Genomic DNA, 13,898 nt, shown 5'->3' on the forward strand with positions numbered 1-13,898 from the left:
CCTTGTCCTCAGGCAGCATGTAGATGTAGGGACCAATCATAAAACAGACAGCTATAATGCAATACAACTCTGCAGAGAAATGGATGCAAGAGGAAAGGGAGAAGAAAAACTTCACATACGGAGTGACATTTAAGCTAAGTCTTTAAGAATGATAATAATAATAATAGAACAACAGATAACTTTGGCAGGAGGCTGACTATGTACCAGGCAATGTTTTAAGGTCTTTATAGTACTAACACATTTAATCCTTATAACAGCCCTGTGAAGGAAGTGCTGTTGTTATTTGTGATTTAGAAACGACAAAACTGAACAATTGAACAATTAAGTACATTTTCCAAGGTTCAAAGTGCAATGGCGCAGACTCATAACGAGTCACCAAAACCCATGTTCTCTTCTTCCTGTGCACACAGCTAAACTACATTTCCCAGCCCCCTTTGCAGTTAGGGAATAGCCAAGTGACTGAATTCTAGCCAATGAAATGTGAGCAGAAAAGCCACGCACCACTCCCAAGCCTGGCCCATAAAAACCTCCCCTTCATCTATTTTTTCCCTTCTGAATGTCCAGAAAGAGTAACATTAAACATCACATGTTGAAAATGGCTGTATCTCCATCAATCTGGGTCCCTAGGTAGAGGAGAGTTTGAACTACTGATAGTTCAACCACTCAGCACTGTTATTTGAGCAAGAAATAAGCTCTTACTGTGTTTGGGCCATTATAGCTATTTAGGCCTTTTTGTTACAGCAACAACTGCATCTGTTTTGTGAGTCTATTAATGCAGTGAGTCTACTGTAATTAATATAAACACATACGAGAAAGTAGCAAAAAATTAGGTTGGAACAATAAGGGAAGGATGTCATGTAAGATATAAAAAAGTCTCACCTATTTTTTTCCAGAAGTACAGATGAACTATTCTTTTAAGATGGAGCAGAAGAGGGGAAGGGGAATGAATATCTATAGCTCCAGTTGGGTGCACAGGATGTGCAGGCATGTGGGTAGGTTGGGAGTGAAGTTGTGAGCATGAGAAAGGTGGTGAAGGTTGATCATACGAGAGGCAGCCAGTAAGAGCAGACTTTGGAGCTTGTATCAGTCAGGTTCATGTAGAAAAAACAGATATAACTCTAGGTCTTTCAGGTAAAAAGATATTTAATCCAGGAAATTATGTGCTCACAAAACTGATGGAAAGGGCTGAGAAGCAAAATTCAGGGAGAACGCCACTAGCATTTAGTTTCATGCCCCAGAGCCAGGGAGCCGCTGCCATCTAACTCAGAAGACAGCAGGAAACCACTGTCAAGCTCAGAGACCCCTATAGTCCCAAGGCAGTGAAGTGGCAGGGAAATATAGTGACAACTTAACAATTCCACATTTGGGAAATACGTTTGGGCGTTTCAAAAATGGAACTGCAAATTCCTTGAAATTTTCTCCATCAAGACGTAATCTATGCCCTTTTCCCTTGAATCTGGATAGGTTTAGGACTGCTTAGACCAGTGAAATACAGTGGAAACGAAGCTATGTGACTTTTAAGGATAGTTTAAAAATAGCCTTGAAGAGTCTGTCTCACTTGCTGAGAACACTGATTTTAGGACCCCTGAATCACCATGTAAGAGGTCTAACTACTCTGGGCCACCATGTTGTAAGGAAGCACAAGCCTCATGGAAAGATTTGTAAGAGAAGGCAAGAGGTTCAGAGAAAGCCAAGAGACAATGGAAGTGGAGGGAGAGAAGGAGATGTGATAATAGAAGCAGAGGTTAGAGTGATGTGGGCCAGGAGCCAAGAAATACTGGCAGCCTCTAGAAGCTGGAAAAGGTGAGGAAACAGATTATCCCCTAGAGCAGCAGTTCTCAACCTGTGGGTCAGGACCCCGGCGGGGTCGCCTAAAGCCATCGGAAAATACATAATGCATATCAGGTATTTACATTCCGAATCATAACTGTAGCAAAATTACAGTTATGAAATAGCCACCAAAATTATTTTTTGGTTTGGGGTCACTGCAACATGAGGAACTGTATTGCGGGGTCATGGCATTAGAAAGGTTGAGAACCACTGCCCTAGAGCCTCAAGAAAGAACAAAGCCCAGCTGATCCATTTTAGGCTTCTGACCTCTAGAACACCCATTGTTTTAAGCCACTGTTTATGGTAACATGTTATAAAAATAACAAACTGATATAATGCCCAACTCTGAGTATACCCTTAGTATATGCTTATTAGTAAATACACAATGAGCTAGGCTACAAGCATCTCTTCTTATAAGAAAACATGGGCCTGACCAGGTGGTTGCACAATGGATAGAGTGTTGGACTGGGTCATGGAGGACCCAGGTTTGAAACCCCGAGGTTGCCAGGTTGAGCGCAGGCTCATCTGGTTTGAGCAAGGCTCACCAGCTTGAGCCCAAGGTTGCTGGCTTGAGCAAGGGGTCACTCGGTCTGCTGTAGCCACTCATCCCCGGTCAAGGCACATATGAAAAAGCAATCAATGAACAACTAACGTACCGCAACAAAGAGTTGATGCTTCTCATCTCTCTCCCTTCCTGTCTGTCTGTCCCTATCTGTCCCTCTCTCTGTCTCTGTCACACAAAAAAGAAAAGAAAACATGGAATTGTAATCCAGCATAATTTTAAAAGATTAATTTACTCCTAAAATCTGAATATTAGGAGTTATGATATCTTCAGTTCCACTAAACTAAACCCAGACCAAATGTAGGCAGTAACAAGTCAAATGGAAAAAGGCTGTGTTTTAAGAGAATAAATTTATTGACCACTTACTATATTTGTTTTCTTCTCTCATCTAATTCTTATATCAATTCTATGAGGGAAACACTAAAACCATAATCAACAGAGGAGTTAAATAACTTGGCTAAAGTCTCATAGTTCATAAGTGATAAGGTCAGGATTAGAACTCAGGCTGACTGGCTCCCTACTCCAAGCACATGACCTCTACTGTGTCCTGCCTTGGTGTGGGAAGGGTACAGCAGAAGATGATGAAAGTCTGCTATACTGGGAGTCACCAGGTAAGGATCCAGAGCTGCCTCTGTATGGCCCTGAGATAGTTCCCTAACTTTGGGCTCTGTTTTGTTCCTCCAAAAAATGTGGAAGTTGGACCAGGTGACCTTTAAGCCCTTCAAAACAGAGTTTCTGTATCTATTTCCAAGTTCAGAAAAAAGTTACTCATGCTAAATGAGTGAAATAAAGACAAAGCAGCATCGTGCTTTTCTTGATGCACCAAAGGAATTTGCTTCCTTTGGTAAGCCCCAAGTTATGTTTCAGTATCCATTTGTTTATTTTATCTCTTTACCACCCGTGTCTTATAAAAGGAACAAGGATAAATCTGGTAGACTGATTATCCACTCCTTCTTGTAGCAATGGGAATTTGCAGCTCTTCTTATCAAGAGACCATAATCTCACCCTTTGAATATGGGCTGTTCTTGTGATTTGTTTTGTCCAATAACATACAGTAGAAGTGGTGATGTGACACGTGAAAGTTCTGAGCCTGGGCCTTGCATTATTCCTGGCTCTCTTTTGCCTTGAGAAAAGCCCAGGCTGACTGATGAGAGACGACACATAACAGAGCCATGTAGCCAAGTCAAGGACATGTTAGATTAGCTAATCCACTACCAGTTGGTCAGCAGACCACAGATGCTTGAATGAGCCCAATCAAGATCAGCCAAGGCCAACCCAGAAAAGCGGAATCACCCAGCCAATCATAGACTTGTTGCATGCCACTTTGGCTGTTTTCTATGCTGCTTTACTGTGGCAATAGATAACAGATACAGTTTAGCTTTCAGGCAAAGCAAGAATTAGGTCCATATTAAGTAGAATTTATTAATCAGAAAAATTAATCTAGGTTATAAGCAGCAGAAATCTGACTTAGACTTGCTTAAATACATAAGGGAATTTTTTGGCTTATGTTATTAAAAATGCCCCAAATTTGTCATTAGAAACTTGATTCTCTCCATCTCTTGGTTCTACTTTTGTCTGTCTATTTCATTCTCATGCAAATACTCCAGGAGGCAAGATGGCCAACAGCAGCCTCCGGGATATATTCTACAGCAGGGGTCAGGAACCTATGGCTCGTGAGCCAGATGTGGCTCTTTTGATGGCTGCATCTGGCTCACAGACAAATCTTTAATAAAAAAATAATAACGTTAAAAATATTGGATATAAAACATTCTCATGTATTACAATCCATTCATTTTCTACCTCTCATGTTCATGATTGTGGATGGCTGGAGCCAATCACAGCTGTCCTGTGGGACAAAACCAAATTTTTATTGGATAATGCGTAATGTACATGGGTCGTTGTATGGCTCTCTTGGAATTACATTTTAAAATATGTGGCATTCATGGCTTTCTCAGCCAAAAAGTTTCCCGACCCCTGCTCTACAGCATTAGTTATTAAGTGAAAGAGAAGTTGTTTCACAATGGTTCAAGTAAAAGTCCTAGGGACAACTTTCATTAGACTGACCAGGATCACACACCTATCTTTGACCAACCACTTTGTTTTTTTCAGGGAGATACACTGGACCTGGGCTGGATCACACATGTAACCCTAGAAATTGAGGATAGGTTTGTGTTGAAATTACATGGACAAGACTAAACAAGGAGGGAATTTCTGAAAGGAAAATTATATAATGCAGCGAAAAGAATGGGGACTACATGTCTTCTATACTCTACCAGTTTTACTAATGCATTTAAAAGGGATTGAGAGAGAGAGAGTGATGACTTAGCATTGATTCTGCCACAGAAAGCAGTTCACTCCTACTTGTAAAAACATTTTAACATTGATGCCAAAGAAGCTATTGTTATGCACAATGCTTCTTCCACTCTGCCCAGATGAATGGTCTAAAAATCAAATTATGATCACATCTGTCACATAAGTGGATAATAAGATCAAGTGTCCATACACATCAAAGGAAGGGCTTGTAATAGTCATAGGAGCCATACGGTATTTAAATTTCATTCAGAGACTCTTGAAATGTGCTCATGAGCTAGCTACCTGAACCATAAAATTGCTTCCGAGTCCTAATTGCAGAGTAGCACATTGCAGTGGCTTAAGAACACAGAGTCCGGATACAAACTGCCTATGTTTGGGTTCCAGCTCTGTGCCTCAATTTTCCCATCAGTAAATGGGGATAACAACAGAATTTACTTAATAGGAAGAGTAAATGAGTCATATGCTTGGAATATTATTTGGTACGTAGTCAGAGCTATAAAGTGTTAGCTGTAAATCATATGAAATAACTCCTGTGGCGACAAGTCCTTTGAATGTGAATAGGAAAGTCTGGCATCAGCAATTGAGGATGCATGACCTTGACTAAGTCACTTACTGTCTCCAGGTTATTTTATTTCTTCATCTATAATATGATGGAAATTATATCTACCCTTCTTCCTTCACAGGGATGTCATAAGGATCAGAGGAGATGATGGGTATTAAAGTATTTGAAAATCTCCAAGTCCTTTATTAATACAAGGCCTTATTAATAGTAATTATCTTTATCTAGATTATCTGACTAGCAGGCTATCAAGGCAGTTTTTCATCCCACGCTGTTTTGCACAAGTTATCATTAGGAAAGAAAATCCACTGCTGACATAAAATAATACACTCCCCAACCAAACCCAGTCCAAAGTCATTGGGATTTTTCAGTATTTGAAAGAGCCTCCACCATCTTTTGTATCTAGAATGAAGTAAAGTTGATTGGAATAGAAAAGGTATCAAACTGGGGGTCAGGACACCTGGAGTATAGCTCCAAGTTCTGCTATTAATTTACTGTGTTACCTCATGTGTGTAATTTTTTTCCTCTGGATTTCCCTAGTCTGTAAGATGATGAATGTATATAATAATGTGACTGCATAGCTCTTGTGACAGACATGTGCCTATGCATTAGGGTTCTGGTCACTTCTTGGTGGAGTATTACTGATCACTGAGGTTAAATCACTACTGAATCTCTGGAAAATATCAATACATCCTTTCAGACAGCATTTGTGCTTTTGTTTGTTTGCTTGTTTTTTATTTAGAAATTAAATTTAATGAGATGACATTGGTCCATAGGAACCACATAGTTTTCAAATATACATCTCTATTCATTGCATGTGTTCCCATCACACAAAATCAAACTACTTCCGTCACTGTATATTGGCTCCGTTAATTCCCCTCCCTCCAACCCCTTCCTCCTTTTGATAATCACTTACTTTTGTCTGTGCCAAACAGTTTTTGATTATGAGAATACATCTAAAAGTATATGTTGAAATCACAATGTCTTTGTCTCTGGAATTCCCCATGAATATAAGCAATGATCAACTTATAGATGTTCCAGAAAAGGATGGTAATCTTCCTTTCTTGGTAATCACAAGGCATCTAGCAACGTCCTCTTCCATGAATTCTTTCCCATTGTCCTTGCCTTGGGGGATCTGTTAGCTCTTTTTTTCTTTATTGATTGATCAATTAATTTTTATAGAGAGTGGAAGTGTGGGAAAGAGAAAGAGAGAGAGAGAGACATCAATTTTGTTGTTCCACTTAATTGCACAATCATTGGTTGATTCTTGTATGTTCCCTAACAGGGAATCAAACCTGCAACCTTGGCATATGGGGATGATGCTCTAACCAGTAGAGCTAGTTGGCCAGGGCTTGTTAGTTCTTTCTAAGAGGCTGTTTTAGCAATTTCCTACTGTGATCTATAAGACTCAATGTGATCCACTTTCCCACCCCGATGACTTCCTCTCTTCTTCATCACTCACTATGTTTCAGACATGCTGGGATACTGAATATTCCTGCGCAATCCTGTCTCAGGGCCTCAGCACTTGCTGTCCTTCTGCCTGGAATTATCTTCATCCCATGGCTCCTTCCCTCCCTCCTTTCCTTCAGGCTTTTGCTTTCCTGACCACGTTCTATAATGTAGCCAACACTCCACATTTTTCTCTGTTGCTCTTTGAATAAGATACTAGCTAAGCTGCAATAACAATGAGATCTGAAAACAAAGTGAATTATATTTGATAGGTGTTTATTTCTCTCTCATGTAAATGTAAAAAATTGAGCAGTCTAAATTTGGGGGTTGTGCCATGTTCTACACTTGGCTTCCAAGGATGCTCTGGTCAATGCCATTTCCCAGCCAGTGGGAAGAAAAAAGAAAGGGTCCAAGGCAAGTGGCTTTATTCATCAGCAAAAGACCTAGAAGCCATACAAAACACTTCTGCCAACACTATACCCAAGTGCAAAAGGAGGGGAGGTAAGGTAGTCTCTAATGTATGGCCATGTTACCATCCAAAACTTGAAGTATAGGGTTTTTTTTCTAAAAGATACAGGGGAATATGAATTCTGGGGAACAATTAAGTGTCTGTCACCCTCTCTGTCCACCAGCTATATTTATCTCCATAGCACCTACTGTTATCTGATTGTCTATAGATTCCTATCTATAGATTTACATGTTTATTTTTTGTCTTCTCACAGTAGAATAAGAGCCATATGAAAGCTGGGAATTTGTTTATCTTCAGCCCAGTGTCTGATCAATATAGTCATAGAGTAAACTTAACCATTTGAACTTTCCAGTCCTGTATCAATGCCTGCATGTACAACAAACCCGTTAGCCCTCTGATTAGCCCCCCTGAAGGACTCAGGAAAGCATAGTCGTAGATCCAGACCACCTGAAGTTGAGTATCCAAACGACAGAGATCATCTCTCATCAATCCAAAGGCTAAGAAGAGAGGACTGATTCTTCTCAAGAATGTACTTTGTACTGTAAGAACCCTCAGCTTTTCTTTCTTTTTCAGAATACTCTGGGTATTGTCTAGTTGTGTTTTCTGTTTGCAAACCCTGAGAACCTTTAATAAATATCACTTATTTCTATACAGATTCCTGACTCATTTGCTCAGTGTACACACTTATGGTGAAATTATGGATGCAAAGAACTTCGCAGGGTGCAGGATACATATAGTAAGTGGTGGTGAGTGTTAGCTGCGAATGATGACCAACATGCTTTCTTTTATAATACAAGTGCACATTGTTCTCATCCACCTTTACTAATGGCAGTAAAAAGAACTCCACACACGAACAAGCAAGCAGGTGCCTCCGCCTTCCTCAGCTCCCAGCCGCTCCCCAGCGAGGGCACGCCTGCTCGGTCGCCTTCTTCCGCTCACGTGACCACCGCAGGCTCCCCCTCCTCCTTTCCAACATGGCGGCCTCCAAGAGTGCAAGTCGCACGTGAAAAAGAGTTTGGACACCTGGGAATCCGAGACCGCGAGTGTGTCAGCCAGTTTCCAATCCCTGTATTTGTTTGCATCCCTTCGACCTTTCCCAGGCCCTCTTGGGCCGCTGCCCGTCTGCTGTCATGAAGACAAAGCCCGTTTCCCACAAGACCGAGAACACACACCGGGTGAGTGAGGGAGCTTGGACCGGGAGCCGTGATTGCCGTGGCACGGGCTCGGAGCAGTGAATCACCTGCCCGGAGGCTCCAGCAAAAGAGGGGTGCTCCTGGTGTAGTAAACATGGGGTGGGGAAAGAAGTCTGGCAGCAGATTTCGCCCATGGTTTGAGGAGTGCCTGGGAATCCCGTTAAGTTCGGAGTCAAATGCACTCTCACAGACTAATTCCTTAGGAGATGTTCTCCCCTGCTGTTTTATCTTTTTCTGCAAGTGGAGCATACTCCTATGTGTAATAATGGTGCAGAAGGAAGCTTATGGAAGCGTTAGCTTTTTTATTTTGAAGAAGAAACTGTCCACCTGTGATTATTATACAGCATTCAAACGGATACTCAAGATATAGTATTAAATGATGATGTATCTTAAATATGCTTCTTCCCTCCCCCCCCCCCCACAGTTTCTTACATTTGCTGAACGATTGGGAAATGTGAATATCGATATCATTCACCGGATTGATAGAACTGTGAACTACGATGAGGTAAGGGAATGTTATATTAACAAGTCTCCAAGGGTTCATAGTCCGTTTTTTAATCTCGCCTCTTAGGAGCTGGTTGTTTTACAAGCCATTCCTTTATGAACATGAAATGTATTAGACCTGTCTAGTACAATAGCCACACATGGCAAATTTGATTTAAATTAAATTAAAAATTTAAGTGCTCAGTAATCATAGCTGACTAGTTGCCACCCATTTTGGACAAATACATATACGAAACATTCCCCTCATTGCAGAAAGTTCTATTGGGGGGTGCTGTGTTAGACAACTTTCTTGATACCCAGGAGGTTTCTGTGATTCCATTCTTTCCTTTCTGTGTGCATTCTGAGCACTGTTAAGGATCCATATTCTGAAGCTAAAATTTTAAAAAGATTTTGAGCAAGTTGCTTTCCTGGGGCTTAGTTTTCTCTTTTATGAAAAGAAAGGGGCTAGAACTACATAATTTTTTCCCCCACCTCTAACCAAGATCTAACTCAGTCACACGTCTACTCAAAACTTGCTTTTTGTTGCTTCAAGTAATTATTTCTCCGCTACCCATTGAAGATCCTCTGTAGTATGCTTTTAGCTTAGGAATTCAATCTCAGTTCTTAATTATTCGTCTTGGCTGTAGTCAGACTCTGTTCAGCTTCTCTTTGAATGCCTTGTCTCCAGTGTATGAATTCAGTGCATTAAATGATGTGATCCAGGTAAGTACATAATGCTTTGGGAACTCATAGTCAAGGGAGCCTAACTTATGGGGGGTATAGGGTGGGGTGACAAAAACAATCATGAAGACAAAGTGATACCTGAAGTTAGTCTTGTGGTTTGTATAGCTTTTAGCATGGAAGGGAGGACAGGAAGGACTGTTAGGCTGAGGAAGAATGCTGTATAAAGGAACAGAGGCTAGAGAATTCATGTCACATTCAAGAAACTACAAAGCAGTTCATTGTGGGTATAGTTGTATGTAGGGTGTATATGTATGTGTTGCTGACTGGAATGGGAAAAGGGATTACCTGGTGAGAGAGAAAGCAGAAGGGACAGTCAAGGATCCTAAAGGACTTCATATGTGTCGGGCTAAGTTTGAATTTTATTCTGAGCTATGGGAATTCAATCTAGGGTTCTAAGGCAGGGGAGTGAGTGATGTGATGAGGTTTAAGTTTTAGATCTCTCTGGCTTCAGTGTGGAGGAAGAGGCAGGACTGGAGTCAGGGTAACCAGTTGTGAGTATTTGGTAGTTATCTAAGTAAGATATAATTATGGTAATGGCAGTTAGATGAAGGGAAGGGAAGGACTCTAGAAATATTAAATAAATAGAATACATAGGACTTGCGACTTTTTGGATATGCAGGGAGAAAGGGAGTCGGGTTAAGGTTTTTGGTTTCAAGAACTAGGTGATTGAAGATGTTACTTATCGCCTGACCAGGCAGTGGTGCAGTGGATAGAGTGTTGGACTGGGATGCAGAGGACCCAGATTTGAGACCCCGAGGTCGCCAGTTTGAGCGCGGGCTCATCTGGCTTGAGCAAAGCTCATCAGCTTGGACCCAAGGTTGCTGGCTTGAGCAAGGGGTTACTAGGTCTGCTGTAGCCCCTGGTCAAGGCACATATGAGAAAGCAATCAATGGATAACTAAGGTGTCGCAACGAAAAACTGATGATTGATGCTTCTCATCTCTCTCCGTTCCTGTCTGTCTGTCCCTATCTATCCCTCTCTCTAACTCTCTCTCTGTCTGTTAAAAAAAAAAAAAGATGTTACTCATCAAGATAGATTTATAGGAAGAGGAGCATGGGATTGGTTTTGGTAAGGGCTTAAGTTTGATATACCTGTGGCCATCCAAATGATGGTGTCTAGAAGACATGTGGATGTATGGATTTGGTGACTTCAGAGGTAGAATTACAGATTTAACATTTAGCATATGGTTTAGTGTTTAAGCCACAGGAGAGGTTGAATGTACTGAAGGATTAAGTGTTAAGTTAGCAGAGAAGAGAGCCTAGAATAGGATCTTGGGCTTGATTGTCCAGAATGGCCTGAATCAAATATCTGGCTGTTACCTGGGACTTGTTGGTCTAAGTTGTCCTTGTAGCCTCTTGATCTTCAAGAAACTAGACTAGGCTTCTTTTAATGCTGGCAGAATCTTTCCAAGAGGATGAAAGCAGAAACTACGAAGCCTCTTAAAGACTAGCTCTGGCAGTCACAGGGTCATTTCCATTGCATGCTCTTGGTCAAAGCAAGTCATGAGACCAGAGTGGAATCAAGGAGTGAGGAAATAGATTTTATCTCCTGAGGTAGGGGCTGCAAATCACACTGCAAAGGGACAGGGACATAGTCTATAACAAATGGCTGACATGTGCCAGACACAGTACTAGGCTAGAAATGCCTTCTACATTCAGGCTTTAAACTATTAGATGTATTAAGACACTGAACAAAATTTTATTTTATTTTTTTTCTTCCTCTCTATTTTCCCTAACTTGATTTTATTTCATTTTTATTTTTTATTTTTGAAGATTTCTAAAGCACAGCATAAGGATTTACCCTTTTGGAGAGTGTGGAGGATCTGGCATGCTGTTTGTATATGTGCTTATTGTATTTGTTCTCTGTCTCTCAATATAGATATCCATATATAATATATGTTTATATATGTACATATATATACACATGCATATGCACATGAGTGGTAATAATTTATTGGTTTTACCTTTCAAAGTACAAAGTAATATATATTATGTTAAGCTAAATAACGTAGTGATAAACTTTGATAGACGTGTTATCTCAACCCTCCACCCCTATTGCCAAGGAAGCTGGTACTGACAATTTTGTATGTGTATATTCCTCCATGCTTTTCTCATCCAAAATGTGTAAAATTTATAGAGTTTTTTTTAAAAAGAAAAAATTGGATACTATTATATACTTGACTATGTGACGCTTTTCACTTTGGGGGTATATCATCAACATCCTTCTTGTTCAGTATACTATATATCTTTTTAATCACCACATAATATAACTTAGTATGTATAAAATAGGTTATTCCAGTCGTTTTCCTGTGCTGGATATTTAGGCTGTTTTATGTTCTCCCTCCATCCCCTGCCCCAGTACAATAAAGCTAAATAAACATCTGTATACGTACATCTTTGCAAGTTTTGTAAGAAATATCTCCAACGGGAGTTACTGGGTCAGCTTGTTTTCAACTTTAATAAAAACAATAAATTCTTCCCCATAAGATAGTAGCAGTTCATATTTCCAAAAGTAAAATGAAAGAACTGTAAAGAGTGAGTGTATTTTTCTGGACCTAAAAGTGTAAAAATCATAGAAAATGGCTTTTTCTTTAGTATGACTATTATATAGGTTTTAGAAAATTATAGTATATGCTGATGCCAAATCAACAAAACTTTGTTTATTGAGCATCTGTCTGTATACATGAATGCTTTTGAAGTGTGTTAGTTAATGCCCTTTAAAAAATAAAAGTTGGCCACTGCCTCAGTGGATAGAGCATTGGCCTGGCATGTGGACATCCCAGGTTCGATTCCAGATCAGCGCACACAGGAGAAGCGACCATCTGCTTCTCCCTCCCCTTCTCCCCCTCTTCCCCTCCTGCAGCCAGTGGCTTGATTGGGTAGAGCATGGCCCTGGGCGCTGAGAATAGCTAGGTTGGAGCACATCAGCCTCAGGCACTAAAGCCCTGGGTGGGAGGATGAGGAGTGAGGAGGGGAGACGACACTTGAGCATTGGACCCAGATGGGGCTGCTGGGGTGCATGCAGGAGTCTGTCTTCACTATCTCCCCTCCTCACACCAAATAAATAAATACATAAATAAATAAGTAAATGAATTTTTTAAACTCTTCACTATCATCATTATCTAGAGATGTTAATATATCACTATTCTTATTTATGGTGATTATAGTTTGTCTTTGAATTGTCTGATTAATGGGCTGCTTTAATTTTGACAGGAGGTTGAAACTTACTTTTTTGAGGGTCTACTGAAATGGAGAGAATTGAACCTTACGGAACATTTCGGTATTTTCTATTTTGTTTCATTTTATTGACCTGTCATTTGCACTTTGTATGTTCAAAACAACTAAATAGTGGTGTGATAGAAAAGCAACAACATATATATTTTTTAACCCAGGAAAATTTTACAAAGAAGTTATTGACAAATGCCAGTCATTCAATCAGCTGGTCTATCATCAAAACGAGATCGTTCAGAGTTTGAAGACTCACCTGCAAGTCAAGAACAGTTTCGCCTATCAGCCCCTTTTGGAGTAAGTAGTATGTTGAGAGAAAGCTCCTGGACATTTGTCTGAACTTTATGAGTGGTTTTGTTTTATACCTACATATGCCTTGGATCTGGTGTTTGTAATTTAAAAATAAGAATATACCTCTTCTGTTAGTCTGAATATTAGTGCATTGCCATCAAACAGAATCTTAGGTGTACACTTTTTTTGCTTTTGTTTTATACTTTTAAGGAAGCCCCATAATTTTTTTTGATACAATAGGAATGATAGACCATAATTTGTGATGGAATGCATCTTCTTGCTCTAGCCAGGTTCCTTTGCTGAACTTCTACAGTGTGAAAAACTTTATACCTCTCTTGAGACTTGATTTGGAAGCTTTAATTAATCCTGTCATCATAGGCGATCAACTGTTATTTATGAAACAGAAATGCAGTGTTTGTTTTTTGGTCTATATGTCTGAACATTGCTTTTTTTTATTTGTGATCCAGTTTGATTGTACAGTTGGCGCGGGATCTGCAGACAGACTTCTATCCGCATTTTCAGGACTTCTTTCTCACTATCACCGCAGTCCTGGAGACTCAGGACACCGAGTTGTTAGAATGGGCTTTTACCTCGCTGTCCTACCTTTATAAGTACCTGTGGAGGCTGATGGTGAAGGACATGTCCAGTATATACAGGTGACCCTTTCTCTCTAATACGGGGCTTTGTCTTTTTCTTTTTTGCTTTTAACTTTTATTATATTTTATTGACAATTCAATGCTGTTGAGTAAATTAGTAGTTATGCATGCATCTACACAAT

General features: G+C 40.1%; 1 protein-coding gene across 2 annotated transcripts in view; it reads left to right on the forward strand.

The window, feature by feature from the left end:
- The first annotated feature begins 8,153 nt into the window (after window positions 1-8,153).
- UTP20 (UTP20 small subunit processome component) overlaps window positions 8,154-13,898 on the forward strand; it is a 94,845-nt gene continuing 89,100 nt past the window's right edge. For both annotated transcript variants that reach the window (XM_066262659.1, XM_066262667.1), the window contains exons 1-5: window positions 8,154-8,357; window positions 8,800-8,880; window positions 12,815-12,881; window positions 12,994-13,126; window positions 13,588-13,776. In XM_066262659.1, the coding sequence (XP_066118756.1) occupies window positions 8,313-8,357; window positions 8,800-8,880; window positions 12,815-12,881; window positions 12,994-13,126; window positions 13,588-13,776 (515 nt within the window). In that variant the 5' untranslated portion in view covers window positions 8,154-8,312. The remainder of the gene's footprint in view (window positions 8,358-8,799; window positions 8,881-12,814; window positions 12,882-12,993; window positions 13,127-13,587; window positions 13,777-13,898) is intronic.

This window comes from Saccopteryx bilineata, chromosome 1, assembly GCF_036850765.1.
Source record: "Saccopteryx bilineata isolate mSacBil1 chromosome 1, mSacBil1_pri_phased_curated, whole genome shotgun sequence".
Taxonomy (NCBI): Eukaryota; Metazoa; Chordata; class Mammalia; order Chiroptera; family Emballonuridae; genus Saccopteryx; species Saccopteryx bilineata.